At 44.9% G+C, this 16,521-nt stretch overlaps 1 protein-coding gene across 6 annotated transcripts; it reads right to left on the bottom strand.

Moving 5' to 3' along the window:
* Nucleotides 1-133: 133 nt before the first annotated feature.
* Nucleotides 134-13,259, bottom strand: hells (helicase, lymphoid specific). 6 transcript variants are annotated; one of them, XM_085243069.1, is made up of 23 exons: nucleotides 12,725-13,259; nucleotides 11,717-11,814; nucleotides 11,361-11,464; nucleotides 10,979-11,101; nucleotides 10,848-10,889; nucleotides 10,738-10,771; nucleotides 9,761-9,822; nucleotides 9,642-9,683; nucleotides 9,304-9,531; nucleotides 7,133-7,315; nucleotides 6,863-7,006; nucleotides 6,589-6,785; nucleotides 5,986-6,079; nucleotides 4,905-5,066; nucleotides 3,483-3,625; nucleotides 3,168-3,312; nucleotides 2,973-3,056; nucleotides 1,824-1,943; nucleotides 1,540-1,656; nucleotides 1,295-1,454; nucleotides 1,098-1,194; nucleotides 930-1,006; nucleotides 135-700 (listed from the first exon to the last, which is right to left on the bottom strand). In XM_085243069.1, the coding sequence occupies exons 1-23, from the start codon at nucleotides 12,730-12,732 to the stop codon at nucleotides 612-614; spliced, it is 2,553 nt and encodes an 850-aa protein (XP_085099195.1). In that variant the 5' UTR covers nucleotides 12,733-13,259; the 3' UTR covers nucleotides 135-611. The 6 variants fall into 6 exon arrangements, with proteins under 6 accessions (XP_085099193.1, XP_085099195.1, XP_085099196.1 ...); XM_085243070.1 differs by having other exon boundaries at nucleotides 9,761-9,819; nucleotides 12,725-13,257; XM_085243071.1 differs by lacking the exon at nucleotides 12,725-13,259 and adding an exon at nucleotides 12,018-12,714.
* Between the last annotated feature and the right edge of the window lie 3,262 nt (nucleotides 13,260-16,521).

Here is a 16,521-nt window from a genome sequence, read left to right as displayed (position 1 = left end):
ATTCCACATTTGAAGAGAAAAAACATTGAAATAAGCAATTATTTAACACCAAAGCTGCTGAAACTTTACCAACCTCAGTCTGCTACTTACCTGACAGATCAATATCTCAGAGGTTTAACTGACTCGATGCATTTTTTGATTAACAAAAACTTTTAATCAGAAACTGCATGAAAATAAAACAGTAATTAAGTCTCTTTATTTCAAGGCATGAGAACATATCCAACTCCAGCTGCATCGAAGTGTTTTAAGTACAATTCTGGGAATGATGATAAACGGCTTTTAAAAGGAGCCTTAAAGAAAATTGACCCTGGGCACTATTTTGTTAACGAGCAGCAGAGTATGTAAAAATCCGCACAGTGACACCAAAGTGTGTGAACTAGCTTGTGGCAGTTTTGTTGGCTCAGCTGGAGAGAATCTGGTTTTGCCTGATGAAGTTAAAAGTTGAACACGCTGGAGTCAGTCCAGTCGTAGAAGGGCCATCATAACAAAAGCAAAAAAACCCTCACTCCTGAGACTACAGGGGAGCACCTTACATACAAAACACAAACTGTACAAACAGCAGTTTCAGGTGTTCAGTGGCTGTAAGTGACATGGCTGCAGCTTTGCTGTTCTCAGCCCAGCGTGATCTCCGATGACTCTTTGGCGTCGATCACTCTGAAGACTCCCACTTTCGCCTTCTTCATGCCGTCCTTTTCTTTGTCTGAAAAATGCACAGAAACTGTCACATTTCTTGTCTCACGAGTTAAAGTGGTTTTAACAAAAGAGTCGAGTCAGAAGGGCTTCTGTGTCTTGAGCAACACTAAATCCGACTCCCGTGAACTTCACATGTTTTGTGGTTACTGAAAGGACATTGTCGGTGCACTCGTTGTAAAACCAGGCTATGATTGAATCGGGTTTTTTGGTACTGATGAAATGATGCGTTTCCTCACCCAGCAAGTCGCTGCGATCGAGCAGAATCTCCAGGTCCTTGTCACTGATGACCTTCCCTTTCGAAGCTTTAACCTCCCTGAGTGGGACAAACATTACAGCCAAGATTAGCCTTCAGTTACGGTTCCAAGGCTCGTTCACGGTGCTTTGATTCGGAGGTCAGTGCTTACTTCTCGGTGCCTCGAGCTTTGAGCAGCTCCCGCAGCTCATCCAGATCAATGCAGCTTTTATTTGGCTTCAGCTCTGCCTTCCCACCTTTAAATTTGTCTGTGGAGGAAAGACACCATCAACCACATTTCAAAACATGAACTGAAAACTTGGTGCAAGGTGTGAACAGCTGCAATCCCATCACAGTGAAGACACTCACTCTTGTGGATGACCATCTGCTCCAGCTTCCTCTTGGCAGACGCCCTCTCCAGGATCTTCTGGTCGATGGTGTTGGCTGTGACCAGGCGGTACACCACTACTGGTTTTGTCTGTCCTATGCGGTGACAGCGGTCCTGAGCTTGCAGGTCTGCCTGTGGGTTCTTGAGAGATGACAGAAGCATCAAACATGGACTCAATGAGATATGTACAAGAAACAGCTGCTGTAGATTTGTCATCAGCACCAACCCAGTCGCTGTCAAAGATGATGACGGTGTCAGCAGCTGTCAGATTGATTCCCAGTCCTCCTGCTCGGGTGCTCAACAGGAAGATGAACACCTCTGGATCTTTGGAAAACCTGGCCATCTTTCAGAGACCGAGAACGACAAGAATGACTCAACAATCTACTCGGAGAGGCAGTTTGGGTGCTAAACATCTCTGGAGTTGAGAGAATATTGCACCATCAAGTTAAAAACATGTTTTTTATGCAGGAGGTTGTTACCTTTGCAACATGTTCACAATCTACAACTCACGTTTTCGTCTCTCTCAGCATATGACATGCTGCCGTCCAGGCGGCTGTAGTGGAAGCCCCGCAGATAGCAGTAATCCATGAGAATATCCAGGATAGACGTCATCTGACTGAAAATTAGAACCTAAAGAAAAGGGACCAGTGTGGAGAGCAGCACAACATCTGTAAGTGTTTCTCTGAACAAAGGTCACAAACTACTTTGCTGCTATATCTCACACCAGCTCCATAAACTTCCTCTGTTCCTGCTGCTCCATACTCCACATCCTTTTTCTAATATTATCCGATGTCTCCTTTCTGCACATGTCCAAACCATCTAAAACTCGCTTCTCTAATGTCTTCTCCTAATATATTATTTGGAGAGTTGAAGATGCTAAGCTTTCCACTGGGAGTGAGCAGGATGACAGGGTGAGGCGGAGCTGTTTGGAGACAGAAGCAAGGCTGAGATGTGCAGAGAGAGGATGTCAGAGGAGGAGACGAGGAGGCTCATGGATGTGGTGGAAGAAGATAATGCTGAGGTATGACAGAGGAGAGACAGTGGCAGATGAGCTTCACCTTTCACTGTAAAGGTGAAAATGTTACGCAGTCCAATTCATTTTGTGTGATGTTTTGAGAAGGTTTTTTAAATGTAGATTTTGATGCAAAACATTTTCATGTAAAGGTTGTAATTCAGTACGTTCAGTAGTTCAGATTACCACAGACGTCAGCGATCACGGTTCTTGTGCATTTTCTGAACTTTGGAAACTAACTACGCCCGTCAGCCCACATTCACTGCAACAGCTGGTTCCAGAGCTCAGGCATCCTGTAACTGAACCACTTCTGCCACAGGTCGCTCTTTGTCACCGTGGCAGAAATTGTGCTCCTGGAGCCAAAACTGTTGCGTCCCTATTTTCACACAGAGCTGGTGCCCCAGTCCTCGTCCAGAGCGTGCCAGCAGCCTTGAAAGGACTGCTCCTGTAATCTTCACTAAATACGTCCGATTCCTGCCTGTGTCCTCAGAGTCACTTTGTGTCTAAACTGCTGACTTTAGCGTTTAATAGGTTCATGAATATGTTGCACTTTTTTAACAGACATTTCCTGTTTGTAGCACAACCTTCTTCCTTTCACACACTTCTGTCCCAGCTCTGCATCACATGCAGCTCTGCGTTCGTTTCACCTTATGACCTCTTCTCTTCAGCGCTGGCAGCAGCCTGTCCAGTATGAGAAACTTCCCAGAGCTCTGCACCAGCTGCTCATCGATCTGCAGGAAGATTGGGGTGAACATGTTATCCAAGCACGAGCCTTTTCTTCATCGAGCTTATTCTATTTAACTGAACTGTTAGTGCTTCTAAATGAGCACAGGCAGCGTTACCTTGAACTCCCCTGTGGCGGGGTCGAGCGGGTACTCCACCAGGTACGGGTGGTTACAGCATCTCTTTAACAGCATGAGGATGTTCTGCAGCTTCAGGCTGACCTGAGCGTCCAGCGGGCTCTGGACATCCAGCACTGGATGGGAGCTGAAGCAGAGCGGAGGACAAAAGATGTGAGCAAACGTCTGTCAAAGGAGGATTTGTTACCTTGTGGTGGGGATAACAGGCAGATGACTCCAAATGAAACTAAATAACGCTGAACATGGTAACATTGTTTTTCCTCTCCTGTCACAGTAGCTGCTTGGAGGCGGTCTCACCTCGGCTCCAGCTCCTTGCGAACCCTCTCCAGATATTTCTCCAGGTCATATGGAGCGTCTGTATCCGTTTCCTTGTAGTCCACTACCTTCCGGCTGCGCCGCTTCGGCCTGCCGCTGGATGTCAGGGCTACAGGCGCCTCTGTCTAAGTACACCAGGAGAACCAACAACTTTCACCACTCGGTTTTCACCTTAGGATCACACTCAAACCAGAAATGATGAGTCCACCACAGTCTTGTTCTTGGGAAGGTCAAAGCTACAGCCAGTGGGCCAGTGTTTTATATTAGACATGGAGGGGTCTATGATGACACACAGGGGTCACAAGGTCACGGTTCTCACAGGGTTTCAGCTGTTAGCTATATTCTGACAAGCAGGCATGTTCGAGTGACTCATTTCCTGGTTTGTTAATGTTTTTTAAGAAAATGACACTAATCAGCAGATACTCAAGCATAATGATATGGAAACGCCACGAGCTGACCTGGACGTGTGCTGTCCAATAACGAGGGTATCACTGCATACCCCAAGCCTAAACCTCTAACACAGGGGTCACAACCTTTAACCCCCAAAGAGCCACTTGGACCCGGCTTCCACGCAAACAAAAACACTGTGAGCCGCCCCCTCATATCACCTTTGTGCTTTTGGAGCCTTGACCTGACTTTTAAAAAGCTCTATGCTGCTAAAAAAAAAAATAGCATAAATATGTATTTTACCTGGTTAATGTGTGTGGCGGGGCGTGGTCTGCAGCGCCGCTGCAGGGGGGGCGGACGCACCTGAGCGGCACCCACAATCACAAGTCTGTGCTCTCCCTGCTGTTGTGTCGGGCTGTGAGCTGCAAAGCTACAGTCGGCTGTGTGCACAGCAGTCGTGTGTGAAAAGCGGTCGATAAAGAGATGCTGAAAAACGCGTTCATGCAAACACCGTCGGGTCTGCCGTGATATGTTTACAACGGGACTTCTGCTCCTGAACCTCTGCGCACAGCGTCTGCAGGTCGGGGCTGTACGAGTCACTTTATCTCTACAGGACTGTGAGCTGTCGTCTGTGAGGCGTGAGCGTGTTTGTTTTTAACATAGTTCGCGGTGGAGAACAGCTGCTGACATAATGTGGATCCCAAGATCCATAACTGGCCTACCTGGGGCTGAAAGTCTCGATAAATGCACGGCGTTTCGGCGGCTACGCCGGCTTCCACGAGTGTGACGCTTATTTTGAGTGATGAAAAAATAATAGAATATAAATTTTTATATTTCAATATCACAATAATCTTCCAATGTAGAACTACAAGTTAAAAAAGAACTAAACACAAATAAAATACACTTCAGCTAAACACTTCTCATTTATTTTACCCAAACCACGCGGGGCCGCACTATAAGGACCAAAGAGTTGCCGACTCCTGCTCTAATGTGCTCCCAGCTCTGGCTCTTTGTTACCTTTTCCTGGCCCAGCATCTTGGCAATGGTCTTGTTGACTACAGCAGTGTAGAAAGCCTCCTGCTTGGCTGTCAGAGGAGCGTACACAATGATCTCCTTTTTAGGAGGAACCTCCAGCGTCACATCTGACTTCAGCCTCCTCAGCAGGAATGGAGTCAGAATCTGAAACAACAGATAACCTTCAATAACACTTACTTCTGCTTACCTGCAGTGTCTATACACAGACAACTGATAGCTAATGTTTTAAAGATCATTTATAATATCTATATATAATGTAGGGCAGCAATTATTGATCTATATAAATAAAAAGAGAAGAATTTGTATTGGTGGGAAGAACTAAATATTCAAGAGAAAAAACAAAACAGGTCTTTCAAAATAAACTGTTTTAGAAATGTTGTCACAGCTCGTCCACAGCTAAATCCTGAGGTGATCTACAAATACGATGTCAACAGACTGCATCCCACCTATTGGTTAGTCACTTGAGTCATGAGAAGATCTCCTTCTGCTGTGGCTAAAGCAGAAGCAGACTGGGTCAATGACCACATGAAACCATGACAGGCCCAGCCGGTGGTGGGCCGGCCTCGGATGAGGGTATATGGTGATAAATGTCCTGGGGTCCACAACTGACGATGTGCTGTACTGCTGGTAAAAGGCAGATCATGGCCGTGCTCGACGGACTGAAGAGTCACGTCAGGTTGAAAACCCTGAATTAGCTCGAGTGCTACCCACTGAAGAGCTGTGCTAACTGTTTCAGGGATTGCAAACTCTATGGCCCAGCTAAGTAATGGATGGATGTAAGATTAAGATTATTGCTTATGCCTTTGAACAACTGGATATGCTTCAGCTTCATGCTACATTTCCTTATTAAAAACTTAAACATCCAGGCAAACCTGCTGCTCGTTAGCAGACAAAACCTTACATTTAACACTGGACTTAAAGGCACCAAATTTACCTCCAACTTATCACAGGAACCAAATGTTTCTTGGTAGCCAAGTTTAAGCTTTCTTAACTGTGGTTATGTTCTCAGTATCTCTGCAGATGACGTTTAGCAGCGTCACAGACGGCCGCGATGATGACTGACCTGGTGCAGCATACTCAGGATGTTCTGCTCACGTTCAGCGACCACCATACTGTCGACCTCACCGAGGGTGTTAATGTCGAACCACGACTCAAAGCTGTGAGGCAAACATGTCAGAGATCAAAGCCGAGCAATCAGAAGCCTCGAGCACAGATATCAGCTGTGTCTGGTGTTCAGATACACTGTAACAAATCAGCTTCTATTTTGGTAACACAATAAGTCGAACTTCTTTTCTTGAATTTGCTTCATAAGCAGTCTTGAGGAATATTGTGGAATTTTCCTTTAGGCATCAAGTGCTTTTTAAACCATCTCCACTCCGGTCCCTGCACCGGACTCTTTTCAAACGTTACTTTCACTTTGTTACCAGTCTGCTGTTCAGCTTTCTTTAGTGGACACAACACTTTCACACTGACAGGATGATCCCCAAACAAACTTGGCATATATACAATGATGCTCACAACCTTGCCCAGTTTTTGTTAACTGGGATGTTAAACACAGTTATGCCTGTGAAGTCCTGCTTCTCCCCCACAGACACATTTCTGTGCACATCACAGTAGATGATTGGCTGTCATTGAAAGCAGCAAAACAAAGCAGAAAAAAGGTTACCTTTTGAGGTCATCAAAGACCTCCGGCAGGAGGAAGTTAAGCAGGGACCAGAGCTCAGCCAAGTTGTTCTGCAGCGGTGTGCCTGTCAGCAGCAGCTTGTTGTCAGTGGGCAGCATCTTCAGCTCCCGCACCAGCCGACAGTTAAGGTTCTTGATCCTGTGGCCTTCGTCCACTATTAGGTACTTCCACTGGAAGCGCTGTTGCAGAACACAGACACAAGCCAAGTTATTATCCAAAACTCCCTCTGCCATTTAAGAAGCAGCAGGGATCGTACCTGTAACAACTTCCTGTCAATCATGGAGATCTCAAAGGAGGTGATGACTACAGGGCACATGCTGAGAGGCCCCTGAGGCCGGCAGATCTGTTTCAGCAGCTCGGTCCTCTCTGGCTGAGAGCCATGGTAAAGCAGCACAGACACCTAGCACAAACAAGACTCAGTGTCAGCTAGTGCCATTCACCGCTGACACCTTTCTAGGTTTTCATTTCTATTCGTAAGTCAGACTTTGTGTTTCAGGGTCAGACGCTGAGCAGCTTGCTGTCTGACCTCTGGTGTGAAGCGTTTGAATTCATTGATCCAGTTGGGCAGAGTGGAGAGAGGAGCCACCACCAAGAAGGGGCCTAGCACTTTCTTCTCTATCATCATGGCAATGTGACCGATGCACTGGATGGTCTTTCCCAGGCCCATCTCATCAGCCAGGATCCCGTTGATGCCGTTCTCCCACAACATCTGACAGCAGAGGAACAACACAGACTGATGAGACAGTAAACACTGAGATTTTCAGTCCGTTTTCAAAAGCACTCGCCTGGATGAGAATAGTGTAAGTAAGTAAAACTTTGTGATTTTTATCTTGAAAGGTGCTGTATAAATAAAGTGCTTCACAGAAGCTAAAACCTAAAAATAAAAATCAACTAAAAGCAAGTTTAAAAAGAAGAGTTTTTAGCTGTTTTTTAAAAGAGACCACTGAGTCCACAGATCTCAGGCTCAAAGGGAGAGAGTTCCACAGTCTGGGGGCCACAGTTCCAAAAGCTTTGTCGCCTTTTGTTTTCAGCCTCGTGTGCTGGACAGCAAGCAAGCCCTGGTCACATGACCTCAGGGACCTGCTGGGAATGTATGGATGCAAAAGTTCACTTATATGTGTTGGTGCTTGTCCATGCAGGGCCCTGAAAGTCAAGGTCAAAACCTTAAACTGGATCCTGAATTTAACGGGGAGCCAGTGCAGCTGAATCAGCAGGGGTGTGACATGGGAAAACTTGGAGGACTTGGTCAGAAGCTTTGCAGCAGCGTTCTGAACAACTTGCAGACGCTCCAAAGAGGCTTTACGTAAACAAGTAAACAAAGAATTACAATAATGCAGACGAGATGAAACAAATGCATGAATGACAATTTCTAATTCGGAGCGCGATACAATGGGACTCAGCTTAGCAATGTTTCTCAAATGATAAAAACAGGAGCGAACCAAAGATTTTACATGGGCATCCAAAGTCAGAGCTGAGTCAATACTAACACCAAGGCTCCTGATAGATGGACCCAAGTTTTCCATAACACTAGGTACAAAAGTTTTAGGAGCACAAACAAGAACTTCAGTCTTCTCCTCATTTAGTTGAAGAAAGTTTCCAGCCATCCAACATCTAATGGAGTCTATGCACTTGTGCAGCTAACTGGTGAACTTATGGTTTAGGGAAACTGTGTGACCCATCTGTTCAGACGCTTCATTTCAACCGAACACCGATGCCGTGTGACGCATGTTACTGCAGGTCAACTCTGCACAAGGTTCCTCGTGTCTCTCTTCTGACACGTGTGTAGCAGCCCTTCTTTTGTCAAAACAGATATTTTGTAAATCATTGTTTTTCTCAGAGGAGTGGCCATTAAAAATACTGGGGTCAAGGTCATTGAGATGTTTGAGTAGATACGTCTGTGACGAAACGCTGCTTCATTTTGAAGTTTTCATATTCACAAACTTGGGCCCACGTTGCTTGGCAGCCACCCGCCCAGCAGGGTGATGACGCCCATCAGCCTTTTACGACTGAGGGGTAGAACAATCCTTCCTGGTCCTGCGGCATATTGGTGGCACGGACGCGCGCAACTCGTCATCTAGCCGACTAACCGTCGTCATTGTCACGCGTCAGTACCACACTTCTAATCGTTAACACTTTGATTGATGGGCCTCAGCTGCTGTTTTGGGGCATCTGTGTGTCTGCCTCTGTCAGCTCCAGTCCCTAACTGCTACGTTATTGTGGTCTAGAGCAGCGGTCCCCAACCCCCGGGCCACAGACTGGTCCCAGTCCGTGAGTCGTTCGGTACGGGGCCGCGAGAGTTGAGGCTCAGGTTGGAAATTTATGGTTTGCAAGGTTTTTATCGTTTACTCGGTTTCCCTGGGTCTTTTCCCGTGTTGTAGTTATGCGTCTTATTTTGAAAGACACGTTTACACGTTACCATAGCAACCAGAGCTGGACGTTACTCTCAATGTTGGTGCATTTCAGGAGGACGCTGCTAATAAAGTTACACAGTGAATTCACGTTTAGTTTGTGTCTCGGTCGTATCGTTTTATTTTGTTGTTTTTATCCGCCACACCTTAAAGGCCGGTCAGTGACATTCAACCGTCCGTGGAGCGAGAAAGGTTGGGCACCGCTGATCTAGGCGTCATTTGTTGTGCCGAGGATCACATACAAAAGACAATCTGCTCGCACAATGCCATTTGGTGCATCTCCTCTTACCCTCAGCCACTCGATGCCTTCGATCTGGTACCACCTCATGACGCCTCCAGTGAAGAGCTGTGGTTGCTGAACAGGAACTGGCTGCCCGTTCACCTTCCTATGAGGATGCAGGAGGTGCTTAGCGTTGTCGCGCACCGTCTCTGACAGCCGGTTCTTTATATCTTGGTTGGAATCGCTCATCTTCTCAATATCCTCAGCTTCTAGTTTCTTCTGGGCAGGTGCCGCTTCCTGGAATCAGATATGACATGCATGTGTGTGGCACAGTTGTACGCTGGATTCATCATGTGCAAACACTTCTTTTGCTTTTCAACCACGGCGGGGAAAAACAGTCTCCCTACCACTTCTTCCACTTTCGCTTTCTTTGCCTGCGACATAATTTCCTGAAAGAGAAACATGAGAGAAGATGAAGATAAACAGATAAAAGTTAAAGCTGCACACAAACTAAAGTGAGACTTACTTCTTTTGACATCACATCTGCTATTTTATAGTCTTCATCTCTTCTCCTTTTCTTCTTCTCTGCTTTGACAGAAATACAGTCACGTCATTAGGACCGTAGATACTCACCAACCACTTCATTAGGTACACATGTTCAACTGCTTGTAAACCACACATCTCATCTGCCAGTCGCACAGCAGCACCTCAGTGCACTTAGACAATGTGGTGACGTATGTGACTTTGAATGTGGAACGGCTAAATAATGCAGATCTCCTGGGATTTTACCTCACAACCATCTCAAGGGTTAAAAAGACAGGTAAGAAAAAAAACACCTGCTACCTTAAAGCTAAAGACCAGACCAGCATGTCAAACCTTGAAGCAGCAGCAAAGAACACACTTCTTGCCCACCAAAAACAGGAAACTCAGACTACAATTTGCATGGGCTCACCAAACACCAACACAAGATGGAAAAGCATTGCTTGGTCTGCTAAGTCTCAATATCTGCTGCCACATTTGAATGGCAGGGTTGGCATAGAGATACATGAAGGCCCCATCCTCACTTCTATTAACGGTTTAGGTTGGTTGTGGTGACGTAGCAGAGGCGGGGCCATCTTCTTGACACATCCCTCTGTCCCCACTCATTTAAAATGCCCAGCCTGAGTATTGTGGATGACCACATCCACGCCTTTATGTACACAGTGTACCCACAGTGTGATTAAACTGAGATGCCACATGACAGAAGTTCACTGCACTCAGATCGTCACCAATCTTTGGGTTGAGGGGGACCGAGAGAGCTGCCTCGTGGATACGCAGCCATCAAAGCTGCAAACTGTGTGATGGCCAGTATGTATGTTTCCTGTGCCTCATATGACAGAAAGCAACACGGGTCCCAGTACTAGCAAGGTGTACCTAATAAAGTGTCCACAGAGTGTAAATGCTACTAAACAACTGACATTTGAGCTCCATACTGCAAGTTGAAATATTAGCATACTGGCCCACCTTTGACAGCTTCTGGACCACTGGCATTTTGCATCTAGAAGGAAACAAACTGCCGTGAGTACGGCTGAAAACATGACTGTAACTGTGAATGATGACAGTAAATCTATCACCTTCTTGGCCTTCTTCTCAAGTTTCTCCTTCCCGAGTCTCTCCTGAGATAATCATTAGCAGAGCAGAAGTGACGTGTTAGCCTTGAGTGGACAGGTGCAAACAGCCTGTACGTCCACATTTGACACCATACCTCATTCTGTTGTTGCTCCATCTTTGTCAGCAGGAACTTAGAATAGATGTTGCTCTTCTGAAGCAAATGCTGGAGCCTCTTGAACCGCATGTCATGCGAGTCCCTCTCCCAAGACTCCCTGGCCTTATGGGAAAAGTTGAAAGCAATTACATTAACATGAGTGGGCTCGAAAGCATCCAGAACATCAGTGATGTAGAAACATTTCAATTGTGGCTCATCATCACATGAACCGGTGAGCTACAGACACACATCTATACGCCTTTTACTCCCTAAAATCTGTACCAGCCACACAAAAAACCAACTAAAACTAATGATGAGTTTAATAATGAGAAGCTTTTAATGTCAAAATACAACTCCCACCTTGAGAAATTAAACAGCATACCTTCTTCATCATCTCCTCCTCTTTCCTCTCGCCTTGCTCCATTAGCTTCTTCTCTTCTTCCTCCATTTCCTTAGTAATCACCACTTCAGCTGTCATACTCTCATCTTAAAAACAACCACAACATTGACACCACCTGAACACGACTATGCGCACAGCATCTTTTCAGTAACACAAGTTACTATAAGGTAATTAGCATTTACTAGTTAATGAGCATGTGACACGGAGCCCTGTTCCTAATGAACTGGCCTCATCTCATCAGTGTCATCTGAGATTTAAGCAGCAGGACAGTAAAACACATCCTTCATTAAACCAGCGTCTATCTCAGCTTCCTTTGCAACATCAAAAGCGGACCTCACCTGCAGTAGCACCAGTTTCAATGGCTGTGCCCAGCGGCTCCTCAGACTCGTCAGGTTTGGGGCAGTGAGGGGAGACACTTCGAGTTTCTTCTTTTAGGCTATCAGCAGAACAATGAAATCTACTCAGTAAAACTTTTCCTGCCATCTTTACAGAGGTGAGTAAACGCCATTTAGACCTTTCCTAGGCCCTGTAACCCAGGTGAAATGATACATTTGATTTGAAGGGATGAAGTACAACATGAGCATTTCAATACTCTGCATATAACATACTAAGCTCACAAAAGTGAATGTAGATACTTACCATACAGGGTGCAGTTTCAGACAGTTTCAATCTGAAACTTCATAATCAGTGAACATCTGTGACTCAGAATACTGCAAATCATTGTTAGTCCTTCTGGTTAATTAATGGTGATAAAGAAAGGAACAGAAAAAGGATGCATTTATTGTCTGGGTGGGAGTTGGGCACACGGTGACCTTGGTAAACGGGCATTGAAGCTTTACAGGGAAAAAAGGATACCTTATCGGAAATTGTAATTATTATGTTAGGAATGGGGAGACTCAGGGCTGCAGTATTATAGCGGCTACCCTGCCGCCTTTGCGTTCACCTGTACAGGTGTTTGAGCCAAGTTATTACAGTGCACTTGTGCTCCACGCGTCACACGTGTCGCGCACCCCTCCAGTTTTGTTACCGGCGCGTTGCGCCGCAGCTGGATTTAAGTCACGAGTGTACAATCGTGTCGGTTTTAATGATACTCCAGCACAGGAGCTCGGAAACATACACTTATACAGAAGCACATGTTGGCGCAGGTGAAAACTTTAGTGTTTGTGAGAAAAAAAACACTGGACAAAGTCTTGTCTTCCGGTCTTGTATTCTCCTGAAAAACGCTGAGTGGCGACACCTAGCGACGGATATCGTTCAGGGCAATACTGCAGCGGCTTCCTGCACCGTAAATACAAGTTTCTGTGAAACATGGTTGCTGCGGTGAGCGAAGCGATCATTACACTTACCAGCTCATTGTTGTTGGCAGCGAAGCAGACAGTCCAACTAATGCGGGTTGTTCCAGCTGTCTATGAAGCTTTTCAAAGCGTTTCGTTTCTGCTCAAAACAGCGGAGCCTCGTCAATTATACAAGCAAGTTATCCAAACAGTCATACAACTCACTCTACCCAAGAGACTGCTTGTATTTATGATAGCTGTGCAATGTCGGAGTAGTATGTCCGAAAATGTTCCTTTGTCTAAAACGTGAAAAAACATTCAACGAAAAGAGTTTGACGTTAGTACTCTGCAGCCCGAATGACGCGTTGTTGTTAAGCAGAGAGAAATGTGAAACGTGCTTCCGACAACAGCCCTTCAAACAAAAAGTGCGTCCGTGAAAAAGCTAAGTTGAGGTTACGATTGTATTTTATTTTGAAGGCAAATTCATGTAGTTTCCGCCATTTGTCTCTACAGTCCTGGAGCTAAGATTTTTATAATGGGCGGGGCTTTCCAATTTCGCGCCATTTCGGAGGAAACCACTTGTGAAACGGGGTGGTGTGTGATTTAGGGTAAAAGACAATAACATTTGGGTTGAAATTAATTGAAACGTAGCAACAAAAAGTAGAATTAATTAATTAATTAATAAATAATTAACAGGTTGTCTGTTTGATACATTATAGAATATCGTATGTATAGACAAAACTATTTTAAGAGGATGGTGACCCCTCTGAGTGGAAAGATGTGTTATAACGGATGTGATTTTTTCCCGCGAATGTAAGGCATTATAGTTCAGTGAGCAAATGACAAAAAAAAAAAAAAACTAAACGTGGAACTAAACGGTCGCTTGTTTGCTGGCAACAGCTGTTTTTTATTAATACTTTTAATCCCTCAGACTCAGGATTAAATAGAAGCCTTCAGCAGTAATGTTGGGAAACATTTTCTGCAGAATAACTATTTACAGTGTTGGGGAGTAACGGAATGCATGTACCGCCGTTACGCATTTAAAATACAAAATATGAGTAACTGTATTCCGTTACAGTTACCGTTTAAAAAGGTGGTATTCAGAATACAGTTACTTTGTTGAAATAAATGGATTACACTGCGGTACTTTCCTGTTTCATATTGTGGCGGGTCAGGACTGTTTGGGTTTGTTTGACAGCTACGGTCTGTTGTTCCAGGCGGCAGCGTTACGGTTGCCATGGTTACAGGGCGACGCTCTCTCTGTGACTGTGTGTTTCCTGGGTGAGAGAGCGCCTTTTCGTTGTTGTTGTTGTGCTAAGCTAACAGGCAGAATGCTACAAGCATAGCTCTAAAGAATGTAGCATCATGGGCAGTGTAGTCCGTGTTGCAGGGAGAATGGACTGCCATACACGTTATGGGTCTGTGAGCGCGAGGAGGGAGAAAAAGGGGAGTGGAAAAGTACGAGTTGTCATCGAGCAAAAACGGGAGCTGGAAGCATGCTTCTCTGGTGTCCTGGATTGTTGATTACCTGACAGGAAGACCACAATATGTACGTCTCCCACAGTGTGTGTCTGACAAGGTGATCAGCAACACAGGGGCACCACAGGGGACTGTCCTCTCCCCCTTCCTCTTCACCCTCTACACCACAGACTTCAGCCACTGCACAGAGACCTGCCATCTTCAGAAGTTTTCTGATGACTCTGCGGTGGTTGGATGCATCAGCAGGGATGATGAGACAGAGTACCGGGCTGTGGTCGACTCCTTTGTCACGTGTGTGAGCAGAATCATCTGCAGCTCAACGTGGCAAAGACCAAGGAACTGATCGTGGACTTCAGGAAGACCAGGAAACACTTGACCCCTGTTTCAATCCAGGGGGTCAGTGTGGACATTGTGGAGGACTATAAATACCTTGGAGTACACATTGACAATAAACTGGACTGGGCTAAAAACACCACAGCACTTTACAGGAAGGGCCAGAGTCGTCTCTATTTTTTGAGGCGACTGAGGTCCTTCAACATCTGCCAGAAAATGCTGAGGATTTTCTATGAGTCTGTGGTGGCCAGTGCGATCCTCTATGCTGTTGCATGCTGGGGGAGCAGGCTGAGGGCAGCAGATGCCAACAGACTCAATAAACTGATCCGTAAGGCCAGTAATGTTGTGGGGATGGAGCTGGACTCCCTCAAGGTGGTGTCGGAGAGGCGGATGCTGTCCAAGATAAAGACAATGTTGGATAACACCTCCCACCCACTCCATGACATGTTGGTCAGTCACAGGAGCTCGTTCAGTGACAGACTGAGATTACCGAAAAGCACCACTGAACGACACAGGAAATCATTCCTGCCTGTGGCCATCTCCCTGTACAACGCATCCACTTAACACACTGTTTGCTGCTACAGCTACACATGTTTCTTTTCCAGCTATTTATTTATGAGTGACTTATGTATGTATGTATATATATGTATATATTGTACTATTCTTAGTTAGTGTATTGTCTGTCTTGTCTTAATGTTGGTTTAAAATGGAGCACTGTAACAAAAAATAATTTCCCCCAGGGATCAATAAAGTATTCTGATTCTGATAAATATAATAATAACCACTGCAGCCAAGAAGAGTGCCTGACGAGCCCAGCTGTAAGTAAGCTATTAAGACTCGACCGTGTTCGACCGTTGGAGCCTTTCAACGCCTCTCTCTGTCTCTGCTAGCAAAGTTGACCCACACAACAAAGTAAAGCTATTTTTCAGCTACGAGCCGACAGGGACCCCGCCGTATTAGTCAGAGGTCCCTTTACTACAGTTCGGAGTCGCGGACCTTCAGTAATAGTAATAAATCACACAGCAATAGTACATTCACGTTGTTGTAAAAAGCATGATAATATATTAAGTAATCCAAAGTATTCAGAATACGTTACTGTCATTGAGTAACGTAACGGTATACGTTACAGAATACATTTTGGGGCATGTATTCTGTACTCTGTAATGGAATACATTTTAAAAGTAACCTTCCCAACACTGACTATTTATTTTGGATACAACCTGTCCATCATACATTGTGTTATGTGTAGTGAAGTATCTTCATGGTGTTTTAGCTATTCTTTTGCAAATAGAATGGTTTGCAAAAATATCCTCCACAACCTGTTGAAGCCGCTATGATTGCCTGACATCCAGAACCAGGTCTCCCTACGCCTGGTTCTGCTGGAGGTTTCTTCCTTTTAAAAGGGATTTTTTCCACTTCCCTAGGAAAAGCACTTGCTCACGGGGTTGTCTGATTGTAGGGTTAGGAACCTTACAATATAAACCACATTGAGGCAACCGTAACTGTGACTTGTCACTATATAAATAAAATTGAATTTAAAAATGGAATAGTTGTATGAAACAAGTGACTTCAAGAATCAGGATTGGCCCGCCTTTAGTTGGTGTGTGTCATACATTAGCAGCCGGTTCATTTATATCCTGATATGATTTATACTCACTGCAATGCAAATAGTTACAATATTGAACAACTCTCAACTGTTTGTATGACCTTGTATGATCTTTATATTAATGGTTATTAGCATGAAAGTTATGTCTCTGACTAATTCATGCTGCAGACTTGAGACAAGTGACACAACCATGTACAGTAATATATACTCATTATTGATGAGTTCGATGTAAAACAGCAGTCACAAGAAAATATTCAGCTACCCCAGGCTGTGTTGTTGTGGAGCCATACTGAAGTGGACAGTATGTTTAACATTCACACAAAATCTCAGCAGACAACAGTTCCTGGATGAACACTGCAACTAAATCCCAAACATTATTCACTTCACTAATCAGTGGTGGCTGCAAATATAAGCGTTTTAATTAAAACATGTTTAGCCATTACATACCTGG

This window comes from Mchenga conophoros, linkage group LG13 (assembly GCF_057382185.1).
Source record: "Mchenga conophoros isolate Kocher_MC1m ecotype Shallow Benthic linkage group LG13, M_conophoros_male_GT1.1, whole genome shotgun sequence".
NCBI classification, from domain to species: Eukaryota; Metazoa; Chordata; class Actinopteri; order Cichliformes; family Cichlidae; genus Mchenga; species Mchenga conophoros.
Note: the sequence above shows the minus strand (reverse complement) of the source record. Positions and strands in the feature narration are given on the sequence as shown.

Bases quoted from the DNA above. Each gene is read 5' to 3' on its own strand.
- hells (XM_085243067.1), bottom strand. From the start codon at position 11,861: ATGGCAGGAAAAGTTTTACTGAGTAGATTTCATTGTTCTGCTGATAGC. The intron at 7,007-7,132 runs GTCAGACAGCAA...TGTTTGTGCTAG, and splicing joins TCAAACGCTTCACACCAGAG to GTGTCTGTGCTGCTTTACCA. The intron at 3,626-4,904 runs GTAACAAAGAGC...TGGTGTACTTAG, and splicing joins AGATGCTGGGCCAGGAAAAG to ACAGAGGCGCCTGTAGCCCT.